At 35.0% G+C, this 17,299-nt stretch overlaps 1 protein-coding gene across 1 annotated transcript in view; it reads left to right on the top strand.

Moving 5' to 3' along the window:
* MEI4 (meiotic double-stranded break formation protein 4) overlaps positions 1 to 17,299 on the top strand; it is a 72,609-nt gene that overhangs the window by 28,347 nt on the left and 26,963 nt on the right. The window contains exon 4 of the mRNA XM_085056467.1: positions 5,171 to 5,302. Within this exon, the coding sequence (XP_084912593.1) occupies positions 5,171 to 5,302 (132 nt within the window). The remainder of the gene's footprint in view (positions 1 to 5,170; positions 5,303 to 17,299) is intronic.

Here is a 17,299-nt window from a genome sequence, read left to right as displayed (position 1 = left end):
AAATTTTGTCCGTCTTCCCTCCTCAGCCAGCCTCAGCTGATATAGATCAAACACTAAAGTTACAATTATGGAAGAACTACAGGATGAAGTTAGCTCGTCCAGCAGATGTTTGGGCAGGCTGAATTTCCCCATCAGGACAAGAGCCTGTGAGCACAATGCCTCCTGCAAAAAGACTGTCAATAGGCTCCCCTTGATCAGGGGCCCGTAGTAGAACACAATTACAAGGTTGCCTTTGTTGTCTCAATCTCTGGTTCCTACCCACAGGCTTTTCAGCTGCTTGTGGTTGTTCTTCAGAGACAACTCTCAACATGCAATCCAGCTCTTGATGCAGAGGGCCAGCTTTCCACTTCTCCTTCCTCCCCTGTCTATTCTGATCACCCTTTAGCTCTCAATAATCACGCTCTAATCATGGCTTTGTCCCACTGAGCTTCAGTAATGGCAACAAGGTTGTATCTTTTTAACAGCGCAGTGCCTTCCTACTCCTCCAGTTTCTGCCCATGCTGTGTGCATTGGTGTAAAGGTACCTCAGCTGAGCTGCTGTCCACATCACCTTCCTGGAGGAGCACCCCTTAATTCCTCTGAGACATTTCCCTGGTGTTTCCCTTTTGGCTTCTGTTACCTCAGGAGTCCCTGGCTCATCTTCCTAAGACCAAGTGTGCTTCAGTGTGGCGAGCACATTTCAGAGTCAGCAGCAGAGGATCCTCACTAGCACCCCATCCTTCTAACCTTTACATATCACCCCACAGCTTGCCAGGGACACGCCTGATTCTGACAGCCTGCAGCAGTGAAGCCAACTGATGGTTCTAGTGCAGAACATCAAATTAAGAAGAGTGGAGAAAAGCATGAACAAGATTGTAAAAGAGGGGAAATTTGGTCTAGGAATTAAAAAGAAATTGTTTTCTGTGAGGGTGGTGAGGCACTGAAACAAGTTGCTCTGAGAAGTTGTGGATGTGCCAGCCATGGCAGTGCTCAAGGTCAGGCTGGGTAAGGCCTTGAGCAACCTGGTCTAATGGGAAGTGTCTCTGCCCATGACAGAGAGGGTTGGGACTAGATGATCTTTAAGGTCCCTTCCAACCTTTACATTCTATGATTTTATGATTCTGTTAAGGGGTAAGGCTGAGTAAGGGCTTGAGATGGGGCCTGCAGAGCAAAGAGTTGAAATAATATGTATCCATTCGCAAGACTGTTAGAAAAAATATTGGCATGTAAACAGGAAGAGAGAGATATATGACAACCATCAATTAACAAAAGAAGCAATGTGAAGTAAGATAAGAAAAGGGGTGCTAACATTCTCTGTATAAAAGTGAGCTTTTCAATTGGCACTGAGGAATTGAAGTCAGGTTGGACTAAATGGGCAAGGGTAATGTGAAATCAAATGTGAAAATATTTTTGTTCATAACATCTCAGAATTTTTTAGGATACCTGTAATAATTACTTGCCTGTCCTGTATTGCCAAATATGCCAGTTGCTTGGGAAAGAGAGCTGTTACTTGGCACAAAAACTATAAATCAGCAAAACAGAAACTAAGACGCAGTTACCATAGTTGTAGGGTGTAGTGAATCATGCAACTAATGAAGGAATTAAACTCACAAAATTTAGATATCCATTAATAAATAAAATCTAACACGCTGATAAATGAGTTCTAAAAAACTAATTAATAAGTTTTTTATGCTGTTTCCTGGGAAACAGGGCTTACTGGAGTGTGCTGTCTGCTTTGGTTATCAATCATTTCCTCTGTGAGTAACTTTTGGTAGCCACCTTGAAATCACTTAGAAGGAAGTGGAAGGTCAATAATACCTTCAAGTAAGCATTAAAATCTGTAGCTGGGTGGACGAGAGATGAAGTTAGTTTGCCTGAGATAAGCTGAGCATTGACATTATATATTCATTTTGGCAACAGCCAGGTTGACAATCTACACATGCTTCCCAGCTGCTGTCACAGCATTGCTCTCTCTTGCTCTGCATCCTGAATAACATGGGAAGACAGTAGAACCTGGGGTGTGGGAGGAGGGCTAGTGAGAGGTGATGCAGGACTTGAACAGTGAACCAAGCTCCATTATTTCCTGTTTCTAGTGATATATTTTTTACAGTCTAATTTTCTGGCTAATTTTACCTGAGGATTCCTGAAATGTGTAGGTTTTATTTAATTTACACCATTAAAAAAGGAATTAAAAGATTTCTTTTCCTTTTTAACATTGGATAGATTTGAGAATTGAACATATGCTTTTATCTTTAATGAGACTGCAATACAATATGATTTTATTTTAGTTTGAATGTTTCCAGAGCTTAATTAGCAATACATGAGCATTGCTCTACAACAAGGTCCTACTTTTGTTTGCTATTTACAGATTTACTGTTTATATGCTATAAGTTTGCTCTGCATGCATTTAATGCATACAATCTGTGAGCATCGTTTTAACCTTCTTTGTTGTCTCTTATTTTCTTAAAATATACTCAATTTCTTAAGATATTCTTACCAGAATGTAAGAGATACACCAAGATAAAATGTGAAATTGATGCTATTTAATAAATCAGTGGGGTTTTTAAAAATCAGTATTAATATTTATTAAATATAATTATACTACAGTTTCTATAATATATTACTGTGAAATAGTTGTATTATAAGGATATGTTTAATAAGAATATTTATTAAATATTAATAAATTCACCAGTGGGATTTTTCAGTGGCATTGATGCCCATATCTCAAGTTCCCTAAGTGATGTCATTACAAAATACAAAATACCTATTCACTTTTCTTATTAGAGGTTTAGGCATTAAATTTCAAGGTTATCTGTTATCTAGTCCTCCAAAATTCCAACTAGAAAATGGCAACTCTTGCCAAATCATAAAGGATATGGAAAATTTTTTGGAAGATCCTGTTTTAGTTAAATCTCAGCTGCTAACATTAATAATTGCACAAAAGAAATTTCATTGCTTCACTATCTGTCAAAAAATCATGTAAGAAAATAGAAGAGAGCTTAAAAAAGAACAATAATCATGTTTTTGTGTGATCTTTGGGAGAGATTACACTGGAAAACTACTCTGGATTGCCTAGTTTACTTGCCAAAGGGAAATTAAATTAGCAAGTATACTCACTGTTATACTCTGAAAATACAGAACTGTAAAATATGTGTCCTTCCTTAATTTATTAAAAGAAATAAAAATTGATGGCAACTTTAATGAAAAATGTGCTATTTTTAAAGCACTTTTTAAACCTTGAGTTGAAGCAGTTATACCCTTTGGAAAATGGCTACTGTCAAGGCAGAACTATCCAGGTGCTGCAAACTTGTTTCTAGTAGATACTGCGGAAGACACTTTCAAAAACTGTAATTTGTGTTTATTTTTAGCAAGAGGAGTCATTGTTTTGTTTGGAAGGGTATATATTTCCAATATATGAACTTCTCATTTTAATTCGTATATACTCAAAGCACAGGTAGGTGCATGCATTATCCCTTCATATCATTTTAATTGTTCAGAAACCTATTTTTATCTCATCTTCATTCACATTTCATATTTATAGACTCTGTGGTGTATGTGTTGATGAATGATTTTAATTACACAGGTTTGCAAACTGTATGTGTGCAATATATGAATTCTCTTTAATAGGGGGAGTTTACTGTGTATCTCTTCCTGCCTGCAGACTTAATTCTGAGTTTGAGACTTGTGTGTCTTTCATAGATTTCTTTTGATATTTGCTTTGGGATTACATGCAGAAGTGAGATGATTGTGGGCAAAGTTTTATTAAAGTTAGATTTTTCTGACTGTGAGTAGGAGTCTCATGTTGGGTGGATGATAACCAAGCTGATCCAACTCTTCAGCTGGAAGAGGCTGGTAAATAGGTATTGCATCAACTGCTGATCAGGCAGACAAGCAGGAACTGTAACTGCAAAGCTGCCTAATTAATGGGTTTTACAGCAAAAGTTTTCAGTCCACCTTGCTGTCCACTTACCTAGCCCAAAATTTGGTCAGTGACGATTTTACGAGAGACAGTGTTGAAAGCCATGGTAAAGTCAAGGTAAATGTTTCCCCTAAATAAAATCATGCTGATTGCTCCTGGTTTGCCTTCCTGCCTTTCGCATGTTTGGAAAAGTTTTCCAGCAGAATTCATCCAATCAAACTTGTAAATAGTGGGCAAGTATTTTTATTCATATATGTGTGTGTGTAGATATATATACATATATATATAATCTGTGTGTGTATACACACGTGAGTCAGAGGTATAATCTAGATTGTTAATAGGATACAGTGATCTGCTTTTGAGTGGTTAAGACATAATAGTTATTCTTAGGCATACAAATTCGGGTAAGAATATCCTTTTGTCAGTCAAAACTACTCATTTACAAAGAATTACTGAATATTGGTGCAGTTGGTGTATGCATTTATATAAAAATACAAGTTCTAGTAATTGTATTTAATGTCTTGCTTCTTTTTCCGTTGAAAGAACTCCAGTATATTTATATGTAGAAAAGTCGTGTATACTTTGTAGAACAGTATGCTTCATTATATAATAGCTATTCATTTCAATTTCAGGGAACAAAAAAAACAGTTTTCATTTTTTCTCAGTAGAAAAGACTGTGACAAAAAATTACTAATATAATTCTCATGTAAGTTTGTATCATTCCTCTTGTGGTTCAGGAGAAATGCATTGTTAAAGAACAATATGAAAGTGAATTGTTTGAAGTCGAAAATACCGTTTGTCTCCTAGCAATTAGCATTTATTCAAGCTTTTTCCTGATGACTGTATTGACAGAACACCCTAGTACAGCTCTCAGCTTCCATGTTTGAATTTCAAGGAGTTTTTTCATTCATTTGTCTAGCTGTGAAAAGCAGATGAACTGTATGTACAGGGTAGTCACCAATTTTCTATGTCAGCAGATGGGCATGATGACAATCTGATGCTGAAAAGCTGTGTCCTGGGGACTTCACACTTCTGGAGGAGTTTGTTCACATGACAGTTTCTTCTAGGGTTAGTCTTTTGAGGATGGATGTTGGTTTCTCATAGATCTCATATGTATGTAATCAATAGAATTTTAAACTCTAATATTTTGAATTTGACTTTTTTCTTTAATATTTTAGGATGTAAATCCCATTTCTATTTGAGGTAATTGTTTGGGATAAAAAGGATAGAGATGCATTTTGAAAAACTGAATTTACTGTTATTTCTCTTTAGTTTCAGGCACTGCATTTTGTTTCACAAACCCTGGGTTTGCTAGGAAGGAACAACATACTAAGAAATTCTTTAATATCGCTTCTCCTGTTGGAAGTCCGTCAGTTTGCTGAGCAGTTGTTGCAGGCTCACCAGGTACTGCCATCTTTTCTTTTTGAGAAGGGCCAAAGAATGTTGGGGAGTATTTGGGCTGTATTTAGTTGTTTCTTAAAATATAAAAAAAGCATCATTCTATAGAATATGCAGATTTAAGGACCCAGAAAATGCTAGGAGCTGCCTTAAACAGCAAATTCAAAAAAAGAGGCATAAGGTAAGAGAAAATTCCATATGGAAAAGTAAATTTATAAGACTGTACAATAAATAAAGTGTATAGGTTTTTAGATCCTACTATATAATTTGCAAAATACTTGAAATAATTAGGTAGAACACTTAGTGTAATGTATAAATTGTTGACTATGCAGGCAATACAACTTTGGTATTCAGCTGAACACAAAGAATTATTTATGCCTCTAGCTCATGTAAAACTGGAAAGTCAGCTGCTTTATTTTGTTTCAGTATTAGATTTCATGTTATCCAGCACATAAGATTGTATTTAGTTTGTTACAATGAGTAGGAAATAAAAAGCAGAGTAGAACTTTTGGTAAAATTTGTTCTTAAGTTAAATTTTTTCTGGCAAATTATAGAGGAGAGAGGGATGTTCCTTTAGCATTTTAGAAAGAGGTGCATGAAATAAATATGATTTTCATAGATTTTTCATATATTTGTATGTGTTGGTTTGTCTTTTTATGCAAAGTGTTCAGCTTCACTTGGGATTGCAACTTGATGTTACACTATCCTAAAAACTTTTTATTTGGTGGCAAATAAATTTATTGATACACTTCAAAAATATTCGCCATAGTTTTCTTTTGCAGTGGTCTAATTTACCAAAAGGCTTAATTTTTGCTCTAGCAGTCTTAATTCTTTTTCTCTCTAGGATATGATATAGTAGTAAGTTTGGACTACTGGAGAGGGAATATGTAACTTCTAACCAAAATTTCTAGTATGTTTGAATCATATTCTAAAAATGCCAGTTTTGAAAGAATTAGACAATGAGCTGTGTCTTATTTTAGGTCACGGGTAGCATACAAGACTTACTGATGGCAACCACATGTCAACAGACTTTTAACAAATGTAAGGATAAGGAAGTGTGTAATTAAAAACAATAACTGCTTTTTAAGTTTAAAGAAGTTGTTGATTTTTATCATTGTTAAATCTCTGTTTACCAGAATTAGTCATCTTTCTTTTCAGAGTTTTGCCAATGGCAACACAGAACATTTCAGTGCCCCACAGTGATGTCAAGCTAACGCTGAACATTGCACTTTGCTGAGTTAGTTACTGTGGAACTGCTTAACCTTGCCATTCTGTAATTATTTTTACTGCTTTCATATTTGGTGAAGCCTCAGGAGCTGGGCATCTGTCAGTCTGTGCCTGACACTCTGTAGGACTTTGAAAAGCTTCTGGTATATGTAGGAAAAGTAACTGAAGTTCTTGTTTGATTAGCTTGCGGTGAAGTCAATGTTTTTAAAGTTCATGCATTCCTGCATTTAGTCCAAATAGAGGTATTGTGTTCATTTACAAACCACCAATATGTTTACAAACCACCCTCATATGTTCTGTATGTGATAATATTCTGGAAATATATCACAGTAGGACTCTGAACTCTAATTCTGACAGACTGATTTACAGATCTGCTTCTAAATGTTTCTGAATTTGTGTAGCTTGATTTTTGATGGATATGATTCTGAAAAGGGTTAAAATATTTTTTCTTGTTTTATAATCAAAGCTAATGATACAATATCAGTTTGAAATAAACAAAATGCCAGCTTTAAAAAAACCCTCCATAAACATTTAAATTAGAATTTGCGGAAAGATAATACTTCATATAATCAAACTTCATTAGCTGACAAGTAGACTGATTGTGTTTTGTTACTTAAGCAAAACCACTGTTAATTGCAATGGGTGTCTCCCATTTAAAACAATCCAATTAGGCACTCTGAATTTTAGTTATAATTAGAGGTGTGGAAATACATGTGGTTTGTTTTGCTTCATTGTTAGTTTATTGTTGTTGGCAGGCAGGAGAAATAAAGAATTATATAAGGCATGTATTCAGGTTTGCTTGCAACTAATTTTTGAACATTTGATGGAAAACAGAAATTGAAAAAATAGCTTATTCATCCAAGCAAATTTCTGTTCTTTTTATAGTAATTTTTTAATTGTAGATGTTTTTCAACACTGACTTAGATTGAAAACAAAATTCCTTTTAATTTTTCTGGATGAATCATCTAGATAGCTCAACATTTCGGTTTTAACTTCCTCATTGAGACTTGGGCTAAGCTCCAAATAGTTTGTCAAATGTATGCATTCAAGAATATGCAACATTATATTCAACCATGTCTTCAGTAGGAAGTGTGCTCAGCTCAACCCCTTGCAGGTTTTTATATATAGCTTCGATAAATACTGAAATTTTTTCACTTTAGAATTCTGACTGATTTTAGAGTTTGTAACTGTGTCCTCTTGGAACAAGCTTATCAGTCTATGACCCACAGTTTTAAAGAGCTATATATGCTCCATGCTTTACAAATTAAAAAATTAGGTTGGCTATAGGAGAGTGTCTCTAAAAAACTACAACAGAAAAGTACAGAGATTACTCTGAATATTTTTATATTGTTCTCTAATTGGTTAAATCCTTTAATCTTACAATTTGGTAAATTAATGTCAAATACATTAATAATTTCATATAAGTATTTCTACATATTAATATAGAAAATACAAGTAAGGAGCATGTAAACCAGTATAGTTATCCAGATTTTCCACCCAGTTAAGATTAATTCAATGTTACTAAACTCTCCAGTAAGTTTGTGGTTTGCTTTAATTCAAGTACTTCATTATGTGCTCACAGTAAAGCTCATGCTTAAGTGCTTTGCTGACACCAGCATGCTGAATTCTAGGCAAAAGCGTATTAATATAGACTCAGTTGTACCCCTTTATTTTTACAGATGTTGTAGATGAGCTTTTCAGTTTTATCTATAATAGGAACCTTTCATGCTTCATAAATACAATTTATAAGAATACAGTAATTGAACCTTATCTTGCTATGAAATAGAAATGTTCTGATGCCCAATTGGATTCCTACTGCAGAACAGATAGAATTGTAAGATAGTAGGATTTCTGAGTGATACTGTGGAAGATGGATTATTTTTCAGATGTTGAGCTCCTCTCCATGATAGCAGATACTCCTTTATGATAATTTTCAAAAACAGAGGGCCGGAAATGGAAAGCACGTATTGGTTTACTGCCCATTTCTAACCCCTGAAGTGTTAATTCCAATAATTCTGAAAAAGAAAATAAAAAACCAGAAAATGGCTTTCAAAATAGGAAAGGAAGACATAATCTGAGTGTATTGGAAAGCTCTGTTATTCAATAATTGCTGATGCATAGCTTATCTAGCCTTACAGTTTCATATTGCATCACTTTCTGTGTATGATTTTTCCTTTTTAAAAACTTTAAAATACTTTTATCAAAAACGCTGTACACTGAATAGCTGTTTGTTTGGGGTTTTAAAATCAAAACACCAAGTTATATGTAATTCCTGATATTATATGTAAGCATTTAGTCCAAATTCAAATGTGGGTGCTAGATTCTCACCTGACATGAATGACACAGGATATAAAGGGTGAGATTTATCCTCTTTAGTTTAGGTGTGTGCAGTAGACATTGCTGTCTGCTTCTTGTAAAAGGCAACCAAGCAGCTAAAGTTAAGTAAAAAATGTACCAGCATGAAGATAGATAGTCATGCAAGGCTTTGTTAAATGTTACATAAATTCTTGAGAATCAAGCTCATTACAGCAAAACAGCTTTGACTCAAAAGAGCCGAAGGAGTTAGACATAAGGTGGGATTTGTCTCACTTGAATTCAGATTTCTATGATGTTTCCATCTGGCTTTCTTACTTTAATTTTCCATTGTAGCCAAGGGAGGGGAAAAATAATTTCTTATCCAACCTATGTTCTCGTACATAATTATGATAATTGGCCCTGGAGTTGTTTGCTTTTTTCTTCTGGCTATGAGAAAGGACATTTAAGTTGATAAGCTGAAATGCAGATATTTATGTTGTAGACTTCCAAGTAAAGTGACAAAAATCCCATAATTTCTCTAAGAAAATGTCCTTTTGGATGATTTGGGCAGGAAACGTTATTACAGGGATGACCTGATCTGCTGAACATTGTAACACATAGTCGTACAAAGCATACTTCTGTCTGTATACTGACAAACTTACATAAGTAACATTATTAGATATTTGGAACAAGTAATATTTTCATTGCTGTAATTAATAAGTTAACTTAGTTAACTTAGTTACCAGGTATTCAAATTCTATCAGTGTACACAAGAGGCTGATGATTGATGATGATTGATTGGGATGTGGATTGGAGTTTCTTGTAAGATGCATTCAGCTATGGTGTGTGTGATGTGGCTCTAAATAGGAAGACCTGTAAAACAAGCAGTCTATGCAGGCAATGTATTGAGGAAGAAAAAGAGCAAAGGGGAGCACAGAAGCACTATGATTTTGAGCATTTTCCAACATTTTTGTTGCTATTCAGCACTGTGTAGCTAACAGTCATGTCACTGGAATGTCAAACTACATGGAAACAGCTCTATAGGGAAGCAAATGAAGGGCTGAAATATTCCTGTGGTGGAGAGCCTTTTTTTTCCCTAGCTGGCCTGCAAATTAGAGACATTGCAAAAGTCAAGAAGTTGGACTAGCTTGGTTGGTAATCAGTTCATCAGGTAAAAATGGAGTTTTCCTGTAGCTGGGTTCAGCTAGGTAACCCAAAGGTTTGAAGTGCAAAGAACTGAGCTATTAATGTCAGAGCTTGTCTTCATAAGCCTTTCTCCATGCATCCATTCTGTATCTCGTGGTTGCTCTGGGCAAGTGTGGTACACACACCACATAGTTTTTCCAAATGCAAGTGTGTCTGATGTGATGTAGAGAATTCTTCAGACAAGCTCCTCTCTCCGAGTAGTTTACTTCATTTTCGCAGTACGTCTAATCTCTTTGACCATAAGTTTATAATCATTATAATAAAGGTTTCTTATGGAAATATTATAGAAAGAAAGCTATACTATTTTTTCTCAAGTATGGTAGAAAATGGCTAAAATCATAAGAAAAAACAACTATTAATATTATGCAGCTAGAGAAGCTAAATACATTTTGCAGTCTACTGTTGTTTGAGATACTAAAATGGCCATCAAGTATATTTGGCTTTTTGTAATTTCTGCTGTTGACTTTTGTTCATGCATCAGATTAATAATACTTCACCTAGGTAAAAGAAAGAAATTGGTGTTATGTAGACCATATGAAAAGAATTTAACTTGTGTTTGGACATTTTTTCATACTTTTTAAGATGTCATTTCTTTCCTTGTTATACCAGTAAGCACAAATTGTAACATATTTCAAATTGTGAGTGGTTAAAGATGCTGCAAAATAGTGCTCTGGGTAAATGTATGGTTAACTTTTATTCCATAAAACCTTTGATACTACTGATAACAAAGGAAATCATGGATGGATAGAATAATCAGTGTATCTGCATTTTTTTTCTTATATACCTAGTGTGGAGATACAGATTTGGGAAAACATAAATCTTTTCCCTGAAAGGCAGGAATGAAAGAATCAGTCAAGACTTGGTGTATGCCAAAAGAGTGCCATACACCTTTGAAGTGTATACCTGCCTCTGCTGCATATGTCACCCTCTGTTACAGATTAGATTTTAAGATGCTTACATGTCAGACAGAACTGGAAAATGACAAATGGTTCATGCAGTTTTCTCTTCCCTCTCGTATTATCTTGAAATGATAGCATTAAGGAGAAAGGAGTTCAGAAGTATTCCTACAGAGCTAAAAGGTAGCAGGGCTTTGACTACACTTAGGTGCTTGGCAAAATTGAGGATGACATGTAATCAGAAAACCTCAGGTGTGTTTGGGAACAGAAGCAGCAAATATCGATTACATGAGGATAACTCTGTCAACTAGATTATTATTACCGTTAATATTGGGGAATCGAGTCATTCATGGAAACATACTACTGGAAAAGGAAAAATGCTTAATTACAGAAATGAAAATATATCATACCTCAAAAAGCTAATAAGTAATATTCCTGGAAATCTTCTTGTTCCAAATTGTGCACAAAATCCAGGCTTAAAAAAAAAAAAAAAAACCCAACCCCAAAGCCAAGGTCTATGTCTTCAAATAGATAATTTTAATGCTCCTGTTAAACTTTCTTCTTCATGGAGCATTCCTGCTTACAGACAAGGATTTGCAAAATGGAATGATGTTACAGAAAATTAAGCACTGCTTCCTTAATGCTTTTTGGATATTGCAGTTGTCTGTGTGAATAGCATATATACCATATGTGCTCTTAAAAGTTCAATTTCCAGGAAAGGTAACAGATTTCATGACAGATTTACCTTTGCCTTTTAGCTGGGGAGAACTGTTTAAAGTCTTCATAATGCATGCTTTTAACACAGTTTCACTTAATGTTTTTTTGGGATACATTACAAATGCACAGTTCCTGTGTCAGTGGCTTTGGAGTCTATTTGCTGTTTTAGTATTTCATATCTTCATAATGGGAAAAGAGTTGCAGCCCTAGAATATCTAAGTGGGAATTACTGATATAATAATTTTTTGTTTAAAGAGTAACTACAGCTAATAATTAAAACTGTCTTTAAGATCTTAGATAAATACAGTAAAGTGTAAATGGAAAGTATGGAATTTTAGGGGATACTAGTGTGAAATCATAACTTCGTCTTTCTTTCAAAACATTCTTTTCATTTTACAGAACACATCAATATCTTGGATTTCTTAGCTTTGCACACACTTGCCTCTCCAAACATCTGTGATAGTCCTGTACATAATGACTTAGAACATCAGTTTGGCCCATTGGAATCTCCTTTGTTGGTTTTGTTTGGTTTTGCTGAAAATACTTTTGAAGCTGTGTTTATCTACCTATATAGCTTATGCATAACCATCACTATTTTAAAGACCAGGAAAACCAACTGATGTTTGTTTGGTGCTTTCTAAAATGTTTGGGTGCTGCCACCACAGTCAGAAAGAGCTGCTGTCCCAGCTCTGAAACAAGCACAATTTTTTTTCTGTTGGATTTAACTGATGTAAAAGTCATTAAAAGAATAGGTTTATATCTGGGATGAAAGGGATTAGCTGTCTAGAGTTTCTTTTGCAGCTAAGGTTGGAATTATTATTTGCATGGCTGAGTCATGTGGAAGATGAAATCTGGTTCCACAGCATATTTTAAACTGAGTATATATTTTGGGTGACAGCACTACCTGGCTGGTTGAGGCTTGATCTGGCAGGACACCAATCCACTATTAATTCTGTGCCCAGAGGGGAAAGTGGGTTTCACAGCTGGTGTCAGCAGCAACTCCTGTTTGTTGCTACATTGACAGGATTTCTGGTGTGGATTTAGTTTAGGGAGATAGGTTGTGATGAGCTAAAGCTGAACATCTTTATAGAAGGTATCAGAGATAGATTTAAGGTTGTTGTGCTGAGGACTTAAGAATCTGGGGGTTCAATTTTAGGTAGGCACTGATGATGCAGCCTCAGTCCACAACTGATTCAGTGGGGGTGATGTATTGGTGAGCCTGGGTAAGTGTCAGAATAAGAGTGAGTTTATTGAGACTCATAGGGGCCTTGGAGATTTGGGAATGGAATACTGGACTAGGTTTGTGGTGATGGAGAAGGGGAGCAGCAGCCGAGTGTATTTAGATCTGAGTGTTAGTTATATGAGTTGCTGGATTGGTGTAAAGCTTGGATGTGCAGGATTTGCACAGCGGAGAACATTTTGCTGAAGTTGGAGGTGTTCCTGAAAGAGAACCTGAAGTATACTCAGGCAGGATATATGATTTATATGGCTTGATTAGATTAAGGATTAAGACATTGATGGTTGCAGGCTTTAACGTTTATGAAATGCAGGTAACCAGATACCTCTGCTGAAGTGAACCTCAATTGTAAATGCACGCATGCACACAGTATCACAGAAGAATTTATGGCAGCACAATATGCATTGCATATCTTGTAGAATTATTTCTTTCCTGCTGAAGTATACATTTGAAATGCATGTAGAACCAACATTACAGAATTAAAAGTAGTTTTAGAAAATAACTTTCTTGAATCCACTCCTGTTTAGCTTCCTGGTATATGACATTGGATATTTTCACTTGATTCCAATAGCAATTCACATAGGGAGAAGTCAAATGCATAAAGCAGGAAGATGAGAAAAAGAGAAGAAAAATGTATGTGTATTTCTCCTTTCTTGTAGACAATGGCATCCCAGGTTGCATGATTATAGTGCAAACTTTGAAAATGAAGCTTGTATGTTTTGAATGTCTTGGCATCTGTCATTCCTGGGACTGAGTTGGCAAAGCACAATTAAACCTCTGTGTGTATTGTCTTGAAACAAGATCGTTTGGGCTCTATTTCATCTTTATAATTAATTCTTTCATTAAAAGTTAGTGCTAGTGTCTCTTGAGTTTTAAGATTATTAAACTTCTAGCTGAACTTGCAGTTTTCAAGAACTCTGTGTAGCCTTATCATTTAATCAAAGCTCTTTTACTAAGCCTAGCTACAACATTTAATAGAGAATAGCATAGTGAATTGTGTATGAGAAATATAAAACAGAGACTGGAGTAATAGAGTTAAAAATCTAAGTTGTATTTCTGCCTATTGGAATAAATTATAAAAGAACTTGGTTTAGAGTAACTGAATGAGTTAACTATTTTTGAGTTCTTCCTACACAGTTTTATTATGTTAGCTATGTTATGTTATGTTAGTCCTGTTGATTAACTGAAACAGAGTGAATTCCTTGAATGATTGTAGAATTATGGAATGGAAAAGGTTGAAAACAACATCTGGAGATGATCTAGTATAACAACCTGCTCAAAGCATTTTTTGTGCTTCCCTTTGCGGCAGCTCAGGATTTCTCTTGGCCAGTTTCTCCAGCCTTTTGAGATTACTCTCAATGGTAGCACAATCTTATGGTGTGTCTATCACTTCTGCTGTTGTATCATCTCTAAACCTGCTGAGTTTGATGAATTTTCTAGAAGTGAGATTATAGTTGCAAATTAGTTGAGTTCCTAAAAGGAAACCTGTTAAGTTATATAGAGACAAGTCATTTTTCTACCAGGAAATACTATTCAGGAAAGCTTATAGGAGCTTCACTAACACTCCAGGAGTTATAAATTTGTGAAGAAAATAATTATCATTTTATGGGAACATAAGGTGAATATTGAGAAAAACTCTGAAACTCCCTATTTTTCTCCAATATCCTGTAGAAAACATTTCTTATACCTGAGAAACCTGGAGGATAGCATATAGCCCACAAAGTTATCCCTCAGTCTTCCAGGCCTGAAAAATATTTCAGAGGGACCTTAAGTAACAGCTAGAACTAATTTAATTATGTTACAACTAGAACATTTATTTAGGTTCCATATCTATGCTGTTGTTATTTTTAAATTATTTTAATGAAGGAAACATTTTTAAAGAAAGCAACACATTAGCTTCTCTATCTGTTTAATTTAGAACTTATCTGATTTTAAGAAGGATCTTGAATAACTTGAGCAAACTAGCAAAATTATTTCTCTAGAAACTGTAGTACCTGGACGTTTTAGGAGCTGTTTTGTTTTTCACCTGCATGTGTAGTTTCACTGGGAAGCTTGCACCTTATATGATAAGCTTGAACCTTTCTTCATGTCCATTCATGTGAGTGGACATACATTATTTTTGCTTCTGGGGAAGGTAAAGTACTGTTTAGAACATGCACAGGGAATGGGGAAATGGCAGAGGATTACTGAGGATTCAAATTACATCTGAAGCACTGCTTGCCACTAGCAGGAGTCATCAACACAGTGATCCTTCACTGTGATTAACCTGTCTTCTGTGTCTGTCTGGATATCTTGTATTCTCATTGTCTAGTCATTCCTGTCTGCTACCATTGTGTATTTGCCAGGTCTTTGATGTTATCATACCTCCCTTCTAGCTGCCTAAACCTCAACACAATTACCTCCCTTTTACTTCTCAGACCTGGTTACCTACCAAACCTTGTCTGTCTTTCACAGACTCTTTGCTCCAGAGTAGCCAGGAGAAGGTAACACCAGAAGTCTGGGGCTGAGGAGGGCAAGGTGCTTTTAAGCTTGAAACTCTTTCTCACTAAAAATAAGAAGTAATTCTAGATAATTGGTATGTTTTTCTCAAAAGTAAATGGTGTATAATTCCAGTTGGTATTTCCAATGTTGATAGCAAAATTAGACTAGTGAGTTGTGCTTCTGTCAGATAAATGCTGTATTGTTGAAAGACATTATTGTACCATCTGCTGAAAACAGAATGAATTTTCAGGTATAATGTGAAAAGAATACTTGTCTCTCTCAGTAACAAGACAAAAGAATCAATTCTCACACAGTAAAATTCACCTACACTGTAGATCAGGTAAATGATAGTGTTTTGTATCATAAGAGCTTTTTTTCAATTTGTAAATTTTGGAAAATGTTTACCATTCAGACTGAAACTTTTTTCCTGTAGATTTCTTTCTCAGGGCATTTCTGTATGTGAAGAGGAAGACATAAGTGTCTGCAGTTTTCACAGAAGACAGCACGGGCTTTGCTTTGAATTTATTACTTTTCTGTGTAATGGCAGGCTCCTAGACAGCCAAGAATAGATTAGCACCTACATTTAAAGATTTAAAAGACTCTTTCTTAAAAGTAGGAAATCATTACCTCTCTCTAAAAGCATTTATGAAGTTAAAGTAGTATTTGTGGTATGTGTAGAATTATAGCAATGACGGTCATTAAAAAAAAGAAAGTATCATTTCTGTATTCAGAGCAAAGACTGAATGCTACACATTTCATGCCAATGCATATAACAAGAGCAGAAAAAATACTGGATAGCATTTCTTCTAATTGAGCATCATCCATTCTCTATTGTAACAGAAGCAAAAACCCTTTGCAAAAAGAAAAACAAACCAAAAAACCAAACAACAGCCAAACACAGGCATAAAAGAACCAAATTAGGTTTTTAGCATCATTATATGGACTTAAAATTGCCATTCCTAATAAAAGCATGTAGCTCATAGTACATTGAGAAAATATATAAAATAAGTAAGATCATTATTTACAATATTAAAGAACATAGTCTAAATTGTAGACCGTAATTTCCTCAGTGTTTCATGATTCTGCTAGTGAATGGTTTGGCCAACCGTTGGAATGCATCCCATTAGTTTATTCTACATGCTGGTTGCTCAAGAATTGCTCAGCTCTACTTAGCTTTGAAGATGAATCTGCTTAAATTCAAGTGTCTGAATTTAATTAATTAAAAGTTCATACCTATGTTTTCTGTCTGTAATGTAGGAGCTGATTCCAGTTTGTGGGTTATTTAAGATAGAGTTTTCCATGGTCATGGGTTCTTAAAATTAATTACCATGTAAAAGGCAACTCTTTTTAAACTATACTTGTCTGTTTCTCTTGGGTGTAGATATCACTGTAGAAAAAGTGGAGGAAGTTAACTTTCAGGGCAAGCATAAAGCTGCTGAGGTTCTCCTCATACATGATTTAAGAGTAACAAAAAGGAAGAGGGTTTCTGCTCCCCTAATGACTTTAGAGTCACACGGGAATTAAACTGCTTACAGAATTATCTTTTTTATGTAGTACTATTTTGCTATTTGCTCTACAGCACTACTAATCACCTTTAAAGTGTAATTTCTGAAATCATGGAAAATTTATTAAGATATTTCTCAAAATTCATCTGTTTTCTATAGATAGTGTTGCTAAATAGGCCAAGCAGTAAAAGGTGCTTTGTGATGAGGACTGTGAGATGTTGCCCAATATTCATTATAATTGTAATGTAAAATTCATTATAATTGTGCTAGTGTATAGCTAGGCAACATATGATATATGAGAAAGTTGATAAAAATGTCAAGAGTAAATTATGATTACTAGAGAAAATTATTGGTAATTTGTAGTTTGGGTTTGCTTTTAAAGTTTTGCATCTCTTTAAAAATACAATAAATCACAGAACAGGGTATTTCCATCTTTTAT

This window comes from Lichenostomus cassidix, chromosome 3, assembly GCF_008360975.1.
Source record: "Lichenostomus cassidix isolate B80296 chromosome 3, HeHo_3.0, whole genome shotgun sequence".
Classification (NCBI taxonomy): domain Eukaryota; kingdom Metazoa; phylum Chordata; class Aves; order Passeriformes; family Meliphagidae; genus Lichenostomus; species Lichenostomus cassidix.
The sequence above is the reverse complement of the archived record's forward strand: the minus strand, read 5'-3'. Positions and strand labels throughout refer to the sequence as shown.